This window comes from Gobius niger (genome assembly GCF_951799975.1).
Source record: "Gobius niger genome assembly, chromosome: 2".
Lineage (NCBI taxonomy): Eukaryota > Metazoa > Chordata > Actinopteri > Gobiiformes > Gobiidae > Gobius > Gobius niger.
In genome coordinates, this window is record NC_136853.1 from 36,007,985 (window position 1) to 36,024,705 (window position 16,721).

Here is a 16,721-nt window from a genome sequence, read left to right on the forward strand (position 1 = left end):
GTGAACTCAAAACAAACCTTTTGTCCCTCAATGTCCCACTCATGTGGGAGCTCTGGGACCAACAACATACTTGACCCGGGAGCAATCCTGCCACTAACTTTGCAGTATCTATACAACTCATCACCCAAAAGAAGAGTCCGGTCCAAGTCCTGCTTCTGCCACAACGACACACGACCCACAGTGTGCTTAGCAAGACTCATCAGTGCAATCCCCATACACTGAGAGCCAGCAAACGCGAACCGATTACTCCCCTGGTGAAAGGAGCCACGGATGTTCCGTGGAAGAGTGACCGGCACCGACTCACCTTGACTTACCTCAGCAACACCGGGGCCGTCTTCTTCTCTTCTACAACCTGCTTTAACCGGTACATCAAGACCAAAACCAACAATCTCAACATCACCATCATCTACATCGACAACAACATCACTCCTGGTCTTCTTGGTCCTTCCATCGGCCTTCCTTGGACTGCGGATGTGACGCTTCCTGTTCTTCCTCCTCTTCTGTAAAAAAGACAATAAATATGCTTGAGCAATGTATAATACAAAGAAAAAATCAATACTTGATTTATATTTATAAAGCTATGAGATAATAGTGTGGGGGAACCAGGTTTCCTTCATCACAAAGGTTTGTTGGACTGAGAATATAGTAAAAATAACTAATTCTGTTTTAACAGGGAATTACCTCCAAATAAGGTGGTAAAGCACTACTTCAAACTAAATCTAGAACATGTCATTTTATAGTAAGTTTGAAGTGATATCTCACTACAAACTGTTTTATATTATTAATTGCACAAATCTGATAAACGAGTGTGACAGACAACAGCACCTGAACTTTAGATTTCAGTTTAGTACATCAGGCTTTAACCTCTTAACCCCCACCTGAACTGAGCACATTTCTCCAGTTTGACTTTACCCAAATCTAAAAGCTTTTTGGAAAAGGTGTCAAAATAGAACAAAAAAGTGGATGAAAATGGAACAAAAATGTTACAGAAGAGCAACAATAATATGACAAAAAAGTGACAGAAATACAACGAAAAAATGATTAAACGTTCACAAAAATATAACAAATGCGACAGCAAAAGCAGAAACTAAAAAGCTACAAATAAAAGGCCACACAAAGACAAAAATGAAGCAAATATGTGCCAAAAAAGAGACAAAGAAGCAATAAATGAGCAACAAAAACATGCCAAAAAAGCAAAAATAACACAAAAAGTGAAAAGAGTGTAAAAAAATGCGGCTATACGACAAAGCAGTTGGGATCAGTTTTGTAGGTCTTAGCTTTCAAATGAAGTGTAACACTGTTGCTCTCCAGTACAGATGCTTTTATAATTGGGTAAAGTCAAACTGTAGAAAATGCACTTGGCTATCAGGTAAAGTCACAGAACATTCACACTATACAGACCCTTTTTACGTTCATCAAGAATAACACTTTTTGACTTATAATACCTATAATGATAATACTCAAATGAACACTCCAATACCAACCTGGCCTTTCACCAGAACATCAGCGTCGTTGGCAGGCGGTGTTCCAAGTGGCCCAGCTCCGGGCTCCGTCTATGTGGTAAATAAAGTCATATAATTAACCAAAACAATAACCTCCAGAATTCACTCACTGAGCTTCAACTCTCGGCTGCACTAGCACTAATTAGGGCTTGATTGGGCTTATTGTGAACTACAATTGAATAAATGTCTTTAAGGGCTTAAAAAAAAGTATATGTAAAACATTAGCGTGTAGAGTGTTTTTGTAATTGTAAATAATATCACAATAGTCATCAGTAAAGCCTATATTTGCTTTAAACAGACTTGGGAACACAGACAGGTTATGCATGTAAAGTATGCTTTTAAAGTTAGAGACACCAACCTGGTCCTTCTCCATCACAGCAGGAGAAACACCGCCCACATCAGCACTGGCAGGTGATGCTCCAGGGGTCACCTTCACAGCTGGCACCGCCTGGACAGTAAATGAATAAAACACAATGAGCATAGTATTAATATATAGTAATAAAATAAGTTCACATCAAAGACACCGACCAGGTCCTCCAGCAACGAGTCCAGGATCTTCAGGTCATCAGTGGGTGACTGGTCACTCTTGGTCCTAACAAGGAGTTTCCTTGGACCGCGGTTGTGACCCTTCCTCCTCTTCTTCCTGCCCTATAAAAGATATAGGGGAAAGCATAATGATACAGCAATGTGTAATAGGGAAAAAAACAATACTTGGTTTATTCATAATGCTATGGGAAAAACTTGAGAGGGGAACCAGGCTTCCTTCATGGCAAAGGCCTGAAAGTTTATGTTTGGTTGAGAATATACTACAAAATAACTAATTCTGTATTAACAGTGAATTAACCTCTACTAATACAAAAGATGATTTACTAATGCAGGAGGTTAATAGCAAGCACTACTTCAAACTGAAACAGGGACATTTCACAGAATGGTACAAGCTATTCATCAGTAGAAACCTTTTTATATTACTTGTGCAAATCTGATAAACAAATGTAACAGACAGACTTTAGATTTCAGTTTAGTACATCAGGCTTTAACCTCTTAACCCCCACCTGAACTGAGCACATTTTCTCCAGCTTTACCCAAATCTAAAAGCTTTTGGGAAAAGTTATAGCAACAAAAACGAGGATGAAAATGTGACAAAAGAGCGATGAAAACATAAGAAAAAGGACACACAAAAAAGAAAGACCATGAAAAAGTGACAAAAGCTAAGCAAATAAGTGAGAAAAACAGCGACGAAAACGTGCCAGAAAAGAAACAATAATGCAACAAAAACATGACAAAAACAGGATCAGTTTTGTAGGCCTTGGCTTTCAAATGAGGCGTAACACTGTTGCTCTACAGTACAGAAGCTTAGATTTAGGTAAAGCCGAACTGGAGAAAATGTGCTCGGTTATGTTGGGGGTTAAGAGGTTAAATCACACTGCATGTACAGATGCTGGAAGTTTTGTTAATGAAAACAGATTTTTACCATAATATAGGCAAGCATAAGCTTAAAGGAATAGGCCACCGTTTTTCCATACTGAGATATCTTCATACCTGAGCTTAGGAGTTCTTTTGTAGCTGTCTGGTCTTCACAGGTGCAGGTGCTTCACAGAGCACGGACGGCTTTAGCATTTAGCCTCTCCCCCTCTCCTCTATAGCTCCAAAGAAGGTCAAGTTAGAAGCGACCAAGCTCTTCCACGTTTCCCCTATTTACATACGGTTACATGAGCCTTTACACAATCCAAGTATAGTTACACAAAATTAAACATGTGCATATTCTGAGCGGATAAAAAGATATATAAACTATATTGCAAGGCGTAGTAATATCACCACGCCTTGCAATATAGTTCCCTTTTTATTCGCTTACAAAATCGTCATGTTTAATTTTGTGTAACTATACTTGGATTGTGTAAAGGCTCATGTAACCGTATGTAAATAGGGGAAACGTGGAAGAGCTTGGTCGCTTCTAACTTCACTCCTGTTTGGTCCCGTAGAAGAGGCTAAATGCTAATGCCATCTGTGCTCTGTTTACGTGACTGAGCGCACATAAAGACCAGACAGCTACAAAAGAACTCCTAAGCTCAGGTAAGAAGATATCTCAGTGTGGAAAAACGGTGGCCTATTCCTTTAACCAAGCACATTTTTTCCAGTTCAGCTTTACCCAAATCTAAAAGCTTCTTGATTGGAGACTTCACAGCCTGTAGGCCAGTGTAATGCCTCATTTGAAAGCAAAGACCTACAAAACTGCTCTAAAATGTTCCCAATGTGGACACAACCGCCGCTGTGTTGTGGACATAACCCGTGACTTTTTTGTCACCTGTTATGCTGTGTTTTTGTCGCTATTAAGATATGTTTTTTTCAAGAAGCTTTTACATTTGGGTAAAGTTGAACTGGAGAGAATGTGCCCGGTTAATGCAGGGGTTAAGAGGATAAAGGTCATGCTGGAGACACTAACCTGGTCCTTCATCGCATCAGGAGAAACGGCGCCCACATCAGCACTGGTAGATGACGCTCCGGGTGTCACCTCCACAGCTGGCACCGCCTGGACAGTAAATGAATAAAACACAATGAGACAAATATTTAGATAGTACGGGTCGTTTTCTTTCCTGACCCACTGTAAATCAAACCTGACCCACCCGACCCGAAAAAAAAGAGTTTGCCAACCCAACCCGAACCCGCACACATTGAAAAACTGCAACATGAGTCACGTTGCAGCTGCTCTGACTTAAAGGAATAGGCCACCGTTTTTCCATACTGAGATATGTTCTTACTTGAGCTTTGACGAGTTCTTTAGGACCTGTCTGATCTTCACCCGTGCCTTCAGTCACGTAAACACAGCACAGACGGCGTTAGCATTTAGCCTCTCCCTCTCTCCTCTATAGCTCCAAAACAGGTCAAGATAGAAGCTACCAAGCTCTTCCACGTTTTCCCTATTTAATTATGGTTACGTGAAGTGTTACACTACAAAGTATAATTACACAAAATTAAACAATGTGGATTTTCTAAGCGGATAAAAGGGGGAACTATATTGTAAGGCGTAATAATACCAGGAGTAGTTCGAAATCCGCGCAGTAATCTTCACTTTACTGCGCGGATGCCAAACTACCCCTGGTATTATTACGCCTTACAATATAGTTCCCCTTGGGAACTTGGTAGCTTCTATCTTGACCAGTTTTGGAGCTATAGAGGAGAGGGGGAGAGAGGCTAAATGCTAACGCCGTCTGAGCTGTGTTTACGTGACTGAAGGCACGGGTGAAGACCAGACAGGTCCTAAAGAACTCGTCAAAGCTAAGGTAAGAACATATCTCAGTATGTAAAAACGGTGGCCTATTCCTTTAAACAGGAGCGCGTCAGTGGAGAATTAACACTTGATGCTTTGTTTTGCTACTGCACCGCTGAGGAACCTTTGAAATCGCTTATCATGGAACAAGGAGCAGAAACTATCATGAGGCTTTACTTCTATCACGTTATGAACATCTCTTTCCGTCAAACTAAACAGAGTTTGGACTAAAGTGGAGCAGCCTTTACCTAACGCTACAAGGTGTTGCTCTCCTCAGGTTAACAAGATGCTGTGTCTTTTTTATTTTAGTTTTATCTTGTGTCTTGTTGATGCATTATTTTAATCACATGTGTGTTTCCCGTATGTGCTTGGGCACTGCTAATGTGCCGCATTTGTAGTGGTGATCAAAGTTATACAGAAGTGATAGGCCAGGTGACATCTAAACAAAAACACTAATGATACATTTACCCCATAAAACTAAACGTTCAACAAAACACTGCGGGTGTCGGGTCGACCTGCGCATCAGTATTAGGTAGTAAAATAAGTTCACACTAAAGACACCAACCTGGTCCTTCTCCATCACAGCAGGGGAAACGGCGGTCACATCAGCACTGGTAGATGACCTTCCAGGCGTCACCTCCACAGCTGGCACCGCCTGGACAGTAAATAAACAAAATACGATGAGACAAATACTTGAATACTAATAATGTAAGCCCACACTAAAGACACCTACCCGGTCCTTCAGCTTCAAGTCCAGGATCTTCACGGCACCGGTGGGTGACGGAGCAGGTGTCACCACCACGACCTCGGCGGGGGGCCGCTTAAGAAATGACAAAATGAAAAGAATGTTGTGGTTCACGTCTGAAAGGCTTTATAATAATAACATGCACATTGTTTACATTCTAAAACACTTACCAGGTCTGGCACCGCAGGTGCTGTAGGAGTGGGAGGTGAACTGGCTTTCACCTTCACTGCCTTTGCTGCCTTCACCTGAAATGTATTTAAATATTCAGTCTTTAATCTCTTTACCCCCACCTGAACTGAGCACATTTACCCAAATCTAAAAGCTTCTTGACCAAAGTGTCAAAATGGAGATAAAAACGAGAATGAAAACGCAACCAAAAAAAAGTGTTCAAAAAAACTGCAAAAGACTGGAAAAAACATGCCGGAAAAGCAACAGTAACACAATAAAAAAGGCCTGAAAAGGCGACTAAAGAGTCATGACAATGAAACAAAGAAGCCACAAAAATACAATGAAAATGACAAAAAGCTGTGAAAAATCATAAAAACACAATGAAAACACAGCAAAAGCGCTTAAAAAAACGGGGTAAAAATGTGACAAAAAAGTTATGATCACTTTTGCAGATCTTTTAAATGAGCTGTTACACTGGCCAAGAAGCTTTTAGATTTGGGTAAAGGTGCACTGGAATAAATGTGCTCAGTCAAGGTGGGGGTTAAGAGGTTAAATATACAATATATCAAGCAGAAAAAGGTACAAACCTTCCGCTGGGGTTGGCTTGGCTTTGAGGCAGCAGCTTTCTGACGTCTCGCACGTGACGCCTAATAATTAAAGAACAAAAAAAACACCATAAATACTTCATATTTGTACACAAGGCAAATCATCCACTTTTACTTCAATTATTTCAACATTGTGTTGCAAAGCACAAGAGCTCACCTTGCACTCCACAGAGCCAGAAGGGACAAGCTTGTCCATCTTCTTAAGCATGGCTCTGCTGAAGAGAACGGGGGAAAGCGGGATGGAGAAGACAGACTCCACCTTAAAAGAATAAAAATAAACACAATCATTAATATATAACAATTCAATAATACAAAGATGCCAAATGGTTTAGAAATATTACAAACCTCCTGCTGAACCAGCCGCCTCTTGGGACCCCTTTGGGAGTGCGCGGGGCTCCCCAGCTGGCTCCTCTGTAAGGACAGTATCCACAGTCTTAATAACATGCACTGATGGAGCAGAAGCTTTGAAAGTAGAGGCAAGTCTCACCTTGTTCCTCCGTCTCCTTTCCACCAGGGTGAAGGCATCAGGATCTGGTGTTGGATCACTGATGACTGGTGGGGGGGGGGGTGGAGACACAGGGGGTGGACTGGGATGTGTCTCCATGTGGATGTAGGACACTTGGTACAGCAAGTCAGCGTACAGCTTCATCCCCCCATCAGTGTCGCTCAGATGGACCTGTGAAAGATATGGGACAAAAACAGTCATTCTGGGCACCATTTTACTGAGTTAATTATTTCTACTAGACTTGTAATGCAGATGAACTTGCATCTGATTCAAACTATATCAGAGAACTTACACCGTCATGGCACCGCAAGTGCTGTTCTTTCAGCGGGAAGTACTCAGCCGCAGGGTAGAACTTGATACCTAGAACATAAAAATACAAACATAGTATTAATGTCTATGAAAGCTCAAATAAAATTAAACATATATGGTGATCAGACTCTATAGTTAAATGTATCCCTATAACACTCACCCATGCGTGCTGCGACACGGTGGTACTCCTGCCGCAGGTGCTCTTGCAGGTAAACTGGACTATCACCGCGAGGTGGAAAGTCCAGGACACAGACCTCAGGCCAGCGGCTGCAGACGGATGCCAGGTAGTGGGCAAAGTCCACACCAGCCTCAGAGATGGTACGGCTGGACTTGAGGTTGTTGGAGGGAGCGGTCACGACCACGAGCGATGGCCTGCGATCCATGAGCGATGGATGGCGGCTGTCGTTCGCGAGCTCGACCTCGAGCTGCGCGGCGCTCGCTCCAGGGGTGCAGCTGATGCCAAACGATACCTTGTTGCCAGGTATCTTGACATAGCCATCTACGAAGTGGCGCAGATGGCTGGCCCCAACAATCAGAACAAACTGGAAAAACACAGCACAATAATAGCAGTTAATAACAACAACATGAAAAGTTACTAAACCAAGTCCAATTTTCTTTAAATAATACGATGTAACATAGATTTGAGTAGATAGATAAAATCATCTGCCAATTGAGTACAATTTTTTACACTTAAAATAGAGGAAAATCAGTTAGACCTATAATATCACAATGCACAGTCATTTCAGTTCATAAGGATTATTGTAATGTTTTTCTTTAATAATAAAAAAAGGCAAACCTTCTTGCTGGGGCTCGGAGGAGGGATGGCCAATTTGTGCTGCTTTCCCGTCAGCTTGGACATTGGCCATCGGCGGACTTTGTGACGGAATCCTGTTCCTTTCGCTAATAAGAAAAGAAAACAAAGAATTCAATTATTAATCTTTATGTTGTACATGTATTTATTTTATATGACTGTACAGTTTACACTTAAGATAGTGACACAAATGAGTAACACTTACGGTAAAGTTCCGCATCATCAGCTGTGGGAGGCTGCACAGGAGCGGGGGGCCGCTCTGCCAACCTCTCCCTAGCTGCCTGGGAACGACGGAAAGACTTTCCACGAGGCATCTGAAATATGAGAAAACATTTAACATGTTATAGAAAAATGTAAGCAAAGATATAATCTATGTAAATGACCAAATCAATGTTTTTGGGCTCATAAACTGTATAAATGAGTGTTTAATAGTACTGTGTACAATGAGTGTTTAATAGTACTGTGTACAATGAGTGTTTAATAGTACTGTGTACAATGAGTGTTTAATAGTACTGTGTACAATGAGTGTTTAATAGTACTGTGTACAATGAGTGTTTAACAGTACTGTGTACATGTGTCATTATTTTGGCACTTGAGTATTTGTCTTAACCTGAAACTCCCTCTTATGGTTAAAAATATACTTTGTTTTAATTTTGAATCATTGGCTCTGCTGTGAGCCTCACACACACATAAACACCCCCCTCCCCCGCCTGTCCCAGCTCCTCTAGGAAACGCCTCCTCAGGTGCATTTTTCAAATATTTTTCCTGCCCCTACAGTCTATATTCGTCACCACGGCAACAGAACTTCAAAAGTGGCGCTGCTGGACAGAGGAACTTCATTGGCTGACTCCACCCTCAGCTCCTCTGATTGGCTCTAAACTCTCACTCTACACTAACTGTGCTGCACATGCAATAGCCACTTCTACCAGAAACAAGTCATAATTAGCTTTAACAAGTTAGAACCAGAACCAAACCAGGACTACATGAGGTCTAACAGTGAAAGACTTGGTCTAACCTAGAACTCCAACAGAAAAGTCCTGCCTTACACAGTATACCTGCTCCCTGAGTCTCTCCCCCTGCTCTGAGCAACAGCATGGCAACGGCATAGCAACGGCATAGCAACGGCATAGCAACGGAGCCACTCATTGGCTGTCCCCCAAGCTTCCCGCGCACACACAGCCAATGAGCGCGCGGCACCATCTCCCGCACACACTCTCCGGGACTTTTCAGTATTTAGCTTTCTTTATACCCATAAAAAACAAATAAAATAAAACTAACAATCACCTTATGTGACTAAAACCACCACAGGCACACACATCTAAACACATGCTCTCAAGCCACGGACTTAAATAACACGAGCAGCTCAAAGAAACCATTTCATTTCCACCATTTCAGACATTACATCAGCCTGGCTGTGGCAGCAGCGCACAAAACCAAGCTTTCCCCACGGTCACCACGATAGAGCTCAATATGTACGCTTAATAACGCTCGAATATACAGAAAATATACTTATTACAGCCCCGGGCAGAGCATACATGTGTGGCTACTGCTTTAATGCAGCGTTTAGCTTAAATCAGAGCTACTACAGAGAAGAAAAACAGTTCTTACCTTAAGACGTTTTCAGAGATGAATCCAAAAAAGAATCAACTCAGAATAGTCAAAGTAATCCACAGGGAAAAGGCTCAGAAAGGGCTGAAAAGGGCTTCTCGGGGCTTGGTCCAAAAAGGATTAGGCTCAGAGACGCAGAGGGAGAAAGTTATCGGCTCTTGAAGAACTGAAAACTTCCAAAGAGGGGCGGGTCCGCGGAGTTTATATACCGGTCCAACGCGTGACGTCACTCACGTTTCATAGTGCTGATAGGCTGAAAGGTCAAACCATATAAAAACACACGTAATCACGCTTGATTCTCTCTCTCTCTCTCTCTCTCTCTCTCTCTCTCTCTCTCTCTCTCTCCCTCTCTCTCCGCGTGCAGAGCTGTTCGTGACAATCCTCCGCGTGGCCTCCTTGTTTACACCGCGGTGCCTTAAAGCCACAGTACCCAATATTTTTGATAATAATAATGGAAGAGGAGGCCACTATATGTGGTTCATATTGAATAACATATTAAACACATAACATATTTGTAGCATCCTGATTCTTCACAGGGGTGAGTTCACAGCTGCATTTCACTGCACAGACTGCAGAGTCACTTTCACAGAAAGACTTAGTGTCAGTGGAGCAAATATCTGACTTTACACAAAAATAAATGTGTGTGGCCTCTGGCCCTGATGCATGTGCTCAGTTACTTTCTGTAACTCTGGGTCTATCAGTGAATGGTTTGAAACGGAAATGCCATCAAGCTGGGAAAAAACAGTGGCATTAGGACTAAAAATAAAAAAGTGGCATAAAACTCCAAGAAGTTTTATTTTATTAGCGACACATTTGCACAAGATCTGTTTTGTACTTGCTTTGATCAGAAGTTCAGTGGGCAAAAAGCAAAAGCAAAAAGTTAACTTGAATTATTAGTTGCTACAGTCCCCGACCCCGGATGTTTTGATATAGGAATTTTGGAAAATGGGCGCGATAGCGCCCCCTGCAGAGCACCAAATAAAAATGAATGGAGAAAAAAAGTAAACTTTGTCGTAGACAAAAAAAAATTGTCACAGATATCCGTCACGTGACCCCGATCAAAAAGTAAATTATGGCCACGCCCATTTTTCCACCGTGTTGCCATGGCAACGACCCGAAATAAAGTTTGACGTAGCCAAACCAAAATTGGTACACACCTTCGTCATGACTTTCCGAACAAAAAAGTACATTACGTGGTTGCTAGGCAACCCACACAAAGTCGGCCATTTTGGAAAATATTGCGTGATCTGGCGCCGAAGGCGCATTTCTTGCCTTTGCTCTTTTATAAACTCAACCGAGGGTGGCAGGGATGGCATAACGACGTACGGCGCGTTAGCGCCCCCCGGTTATTGCGGTGGCGTGCGACGGCGTGCGCCAACCGGCCAACGCTGCTCGCGAGGGCCTCTAAATGCCGCTTGCGGCTTTAATTAGGCCCGAGCGGCCTGGCAGGGCTCGGGCCTATTGTAATTGTACGGCAGTGCGCGGAGCGCACTGAAGAAAGACGTGCGCGTAGCGCACGTCCCGAAAAGAGCGCGCAGCGCTCAAGAAACAGAGCGCGGAGCGCTCCCCATGCATTAGACAGTAATGGGGGGACTCCCGGCACCACGCCCTGTCCGGTGAAATAGGCGTGTGCCGCGAAAGCGGCACATTTGTAACTGCTCGTGTGAAAAAAGGTGAAAAATCCAGTGAAGGCGCAACATTGACAAGAAAGTAGTCGATGACGAGCGCAACGCGCTCGTCATCGACCATGGCCACTTCCCAATGCCCAAAACACTACTAGAGTGACTCAGGGCATTAAGGCCTATCCAATGATATAGGTGTTTGCCGCGAAAGCGGCATATTTGTTGTTGCTCGCACAAAAATCTGAAAAAAAAACGCATTAAGAAATATTGACAAAGAAGTGGTAAAATACGAGCGCAACGCGCTCGTATTTGACAATGAACCTCACGGGTGGGTTACTGGACGTGAGACCTTTCCGACGATATAAATATGGGCCGCCGCAGGCGGCGCTATATTGTTATTGTAAGAGTTTTTCTTTTTCTTATTATTATTATTATTATTATTTTTCCTCTCCCCCAGAAATCCACTTTCCCACCGACGAAAAGTCCTGAATTTTTGCCCAAAATTCAATTTGGTGAAAAGAAAAAACTTCACATCTCCAAATTTCAAAAATTCAAAAAAATGGCGCGTCAGCGCCCCCTGGAAAAACGACGTTAACATTGCGGCCTATGGCCAGACCCCCCAAAATCCCGAAAACCCCGAAAATTTTAGTTCGTCGTAGACGAAAAAAATTCGGCACAGTGATTGGTCGCATGAAGCCAGAAAAAAAAACATATTACGCGGTTGCTAGGCAACCATCTGTATGGCGGCCATATTGGCCAGAAGAGCGACCTGGCGCCGAAGGCGCGTTTTCGTGTCCTCGCATTTGAACGAACTCGTCCCAGGGCGTTGAACGCAGCGACTCCCCGGTCGCTCCAGATCATCTACACATGTGGGGCATTAAAAGTTATTAAAAACTTTCTAATAGGATTTCCGGTTTTGTCATGGCAACGCCATGAATTTGGCGTTCGTTTTTGGCGTTCGCCGTCGCCTTCGAAGAGTCATAACTCGCACATACTGTGGCCGATTTTACTGAAACTTGAATCGTTGGTCGAGTCGTCGGCCCCGGATGTTTTGATATAGGAATTTTGAAAATGGGCGCAATAGCGCCCCCTGCAGAGCACCGAATAAAAATGAATGGGGAAAAAAAGTAAACTTTGTCGTAGACAAAAAAAATTTGGCACACACATCCGTCACGTGACCCCGATCAAAAAGTAAATTATGGCCACGCCCATTTTCCCACCGTGTTGCCATGGCAACGACCCGAAATAAAGTTTGGCGTAGCCAAACCAAAATTGGTACACACCTTCGTCATGACCTTCCGAACAAAAAAGTACATTACGTGGTTGCTAGGCAACCAACAGGAGGTCGGCCATTTTGGGAAATATCGCGTGATCTGGCGCCGAAGGCGCATTTCTTGCCTTTGCTCTTTTAAAAACTCAAACGAGGGTGGCAGGGACGGCATAACCACGTAGGGCGCGGCAGCGCCCCCCGGTTGTTGTGGTGGCGTGCGACGGCGTGCGCCAACCGGCCAACGCTGCTCGCGAGGGCCTCTAAATGCCGCTTGCGGCTTTAATTATTATTATTATTATTATTTTTCCTCTCCCCGAGGAAATCCACTTTCCCACCGACGAAAAGTCCTGAATTTTTGCCCAAAATTCAATTTGGTGAAAACAAAAAACTTCACATCTCCAAAATTCAAAAATTCAAAAAAATGGCGCGTCAGCGCCCCCTGGAAAAACCACGTTAACATTGCGGCCTATGGCCAGACCCCCCAAAATCCCGAAAACCCCGAAAATTTTAGTTTGTCATAGACGAAAGAAATTCGGCACAGTGATTGGTCACATGAAGCCGAGAAAAAAAAGATATTACGCGGTTGCTAGGCAACCATCTGTATGGCGGCCATCTTGGCCAGAAGAGCGACCTGGCGCCGAAGGCGCCTTTTCGTGCCCTCGCATTTGAACGAACTCGTCCTAGGGCGTTGAACGCAGCGACTCCCCGGTCGCTCCAGATCATCTACACATGTGGGGCATTAAAAGTTATTGAAAACTTTCTAATAGGATTTCCGGTTTTGTCATGGCAACGCCATGAATTTGGCGTTCGTTTTTGGCGTTCGCCGTCGCCTTCGAAGAGTCATAACTCGCACAAACTGTGGCCGATTTTACCGTAACTTGAATCGTTGGTCGAGTCGTCGGCCCCGGATGTTTTGATATGGGAATTTTGAAAATGGGCGCAATAGCGCCCCCTGCAGAGCACCGAATAAAAATGAATGGGGAAAAAAAGTAAACTTTGTCGTAGACAAATAAAATTTGGCAAAAACATCCGTCACGTGACCCCGATCAAAAAGTAAATTATGGCCACGCCCATTTTCCCACCGTGTTGCCATGGCAACGACCCGAAATAAAGTTTGGCGTAGCCAAACCAAAATTGGTACACACCTTCGTCATGACTGTCCGAACAAAAAAGTACATTACGTGGTTGCTAGGCAACCCACACAAAGTCGGCCATTTTGGGAAACTTTGCGTGATCTGGCGCCGAAGGCGCCGTTTCTTGCCTTTGCTCTTTTATAAACTCAACCGAGGGTGGCAGCGTCATTTTAACCACGTACGGCGCGTTAGCGCCCCCCGGTTATTGCGGTGGCGTGCGACGGCGTGCGCCAACCGGCCAACGCTGCTCGCGAGGGCCTCTAAATGCCGCTTGCGGCTTTAATTATTATTATTATTGCTGGTGGTGGTATAATCTCTTTTAACAGGTACGTACTTCATTAATGCTGCTTCTTTCTGATTGACCACACATTCAGGAAGAGTGCTTTATATAATCTTTGTAATGTCCCGCAGGCTTTTAGTTGCATTAAGCTTTCTCTGCAGTCTCATCAAATATTCTTCTCCACAGTGGGATCCCATGATCACCACCCTCCCCGGCCTGTACCTTGCCTCAGTGGGGGTCATAAAGCCCATTGTGTGGCTGGCCGACCTGAGCGGGGCTGTAGTCTGCTCCACTGCCATGCTGCGATTCATCAACCTACTTTTCAACTGCGGCAACCTCTACCTGCTCTATCTGCTCATCTGCAAACTGCACCAACGGGAGAAGGTGAAGTAGTGGGAAAACTATGTAAACTCAAAATTAAAAATCACAATGCAGATTCTAGCTGAACAGTAAAATAAATCTACTAAATGCTTGCTTTTGTTTTCTTTTTTGTTTTACAGACTCGTACAACCTCACGTCGAATCCTCTCCGCGCTCTCCCTCTCCACCTTCCCAGTGCTGTATTTCTTCAACTTTCTGTACTACACCGACGCCGGATCTACTTTCTTCATCCTCTTCACATACCTCATGACGCTGTACGGCTGCCACAGGGCCTCGGCACTCCTGGGGGTGTGTGCCGTGCTTTTCCGTCAAACCAACATCATCTGGGTGGCGTTTTGTGCCGGATCTTTAGTCGCCGCCAAAATGGACGAGACTTGGAGGGTGGAGCAGACAAAGAAGAAAGACGAAGCAAAATCCCAGGTTCCTCTGAATTTCTACGGGGTGAAAAAAGTACTGCTTTTCACAGTGGAGTTTGTGACAAATCCCGCGCATGTCAAATCAGTTTTACTACTGGTTTGGCCGTATGTTCTTGTTGCCATTGGATTTTTCCTGTTTGTAATCCTCAATGACGGCATAGTGGTTGGTGATAGAACAAGTCACGAAGCTTGTCTAAACTTCCCCCAGCTGTTTTACTTCTTCTCATTCACCCTTTTCTTCGCCTTACCCCTCACAGTGTGCTACTACCGTGTTGTCAGATTCCTTCATACTCTGAAAAGGCAGCCATTTTTCTTTCTTGTTGTGACGGCGCTTGTTCTGCTTCTTGTTTGGAAGTTCACTTTCGTGCACAAGTACCTCCTGGCTGATAATCGACATTACCCTTTCTATGTGTGGAAGAAAATTTTCCAAAGGCACGAGCTGGTTCGATACCTTCTGGTTCCAGCGTACGTCTTTGCCGGCTGGAGTTTTTTGGACTCTATTAAGTACAGATCGTTATTTTGGATCTTGGCATTATTGGTGTGTATTATGGCAGCTACTGTACCTCAAAAACTACTCGAATTCAGGTACTTCATCGTTCCATATTTGATGTACCGCTTACATATGCCACTTCCATCCCTCCCCAGGCTGATCATTGAGTTTGTCCTGTACACTGTGGTGAATCTGGCGACAGTTTACATCTTTATTAGTAAGACTTTCCTTTGGCCTGACAGCACTGCTAAACAGAGGTTTATGTGGTGAGTGCAGTATTCTGAGGAATGGAAAGAAAACGAGAAATAAAAACGAGAAATACAGGTGAGATCAATGCTTGGTTTATCTTCAATCAGTAACAATGGTCAGTGACAAAAAAGGATATTATCGTGATGAATACATTAGGCTCTTGGTCAAAAAATCAAAGCGTGTTTTGAGTTCTGCTGCCATAAAGCACAAATATCAAAAGCGTCGCCATAACAACAATCTTTAGACAGAGCATAAAGGCGAAAGAACATTTGCATTTATTTTGTTTTATATTTGTTAAATCGTTTTTCGAACTGAACTGTAATGATCCGGGGCGACTTTAAAACAAAGAAACCGTGCACAACATTGTTTAAAACTGTCCAAAATGTCCCTCTGAATGTACCTGAATGAAGACTGTTGAGTTGTACAGTACTGCGTGTGTAGCCTAAAGACCAAATGAGAAGACATAGCCATATTGTTTGTTTTGTACTGGGTGTGTTTGTAATGATGACTGTTAAAGATGAACACTGAGAATCGTGATGTGAAAAAATTACCGAGGAGCTACTCTTTGTTGTTATTATTTCCTCTTACTGCATTGCACACTGTGATCTTTGTCTCTTCTTCATTCTCCGTCTTGTCCCTTGTGGGGTTTTCAAAGTGTTTTGTTAATTATTTGCAAATTACTTTGATTGTAATAAATACTTGTAGTTAGCCTTTTTTTTATTTTTTATCCAAACTGGCTGTGCACCACCACCACCACCACGCTTTAAGATTTCCTCTTTAGCCCAGTGTGTTATGTACAGTATTTTCTAAAGATGAAATTGCTTTTTCTTGACCTATTGTAAATGTGTCCAGTGTTGATTCCCTGCTTAATCTCCCATAATAAATGGAACTGATTTTTTTTTTTGTAGAAACAATTTTCCAAGTGTTCGTTTCATTTAAGCCACTATGGGGAGCTCTTACCCTTTTCTATTCATTTTACAGTTCAAAATAAAGAACCCACAGAAAGAACCATGTTTAGCTTTCACTCCCCAATGTCTTCTGTGTGTTGAGATATATTTTCTAATTATTTGATATTAGATGAGAATTTAATGTTACAAAATGTGTCAAAAGTTAGAATATGCTTTTGAGCTCTTTTAACGTCCACTTGTATTTGTATTCTGAGTGGCACATTTTGTTCTTGGTTCATGACAGTTGCAGCAAAACACACTTGGCTTGCCTTGAATAATGCATTTTGGCAACCTGCATTCAAATTCACAAGCTTTTTACCCTGCCAGGCCAAACCCAAGGGGGCACACACTCATATTTGGTACCACCTTTAGCTTCGGCAGGCATACACTAAAGTATTGCTTCTGAAATGTCACAA

General features: G+C 43.2%; 1 protein-coding gene across 1 annotated transcript in view; it reads left to right on the forward strand.

Annotated features, from left to right (window-relative positions):
* The window catches only part of alg10 (ALG10 alpha-1,2-mannosyltransferase), a 41,731-nt gene extending 26,218 nt beyond the window's left edge, over positions 1 to 15,513 (forward strand). Inside the window, exons 2-3 of the mRNA XM_079551566.1 lie at positions 14,010 to 14,207; positions 14,324 to 15,513. Coding sequence (XP_079407692.1) covers positions 14,010 to 14,207; positions 14,324 to 15,379 — 1,254 coding nt within the window. The 3' untranslated portion in view covers positions 15,380 to 15,513. The remainder of the gene's footprint in view (positions 1 to 14,009; positions 14,208 to 14,323) is intronic.
* Positions 15,514 to 16,721: the final 1,208 nt, after the last annotated feature.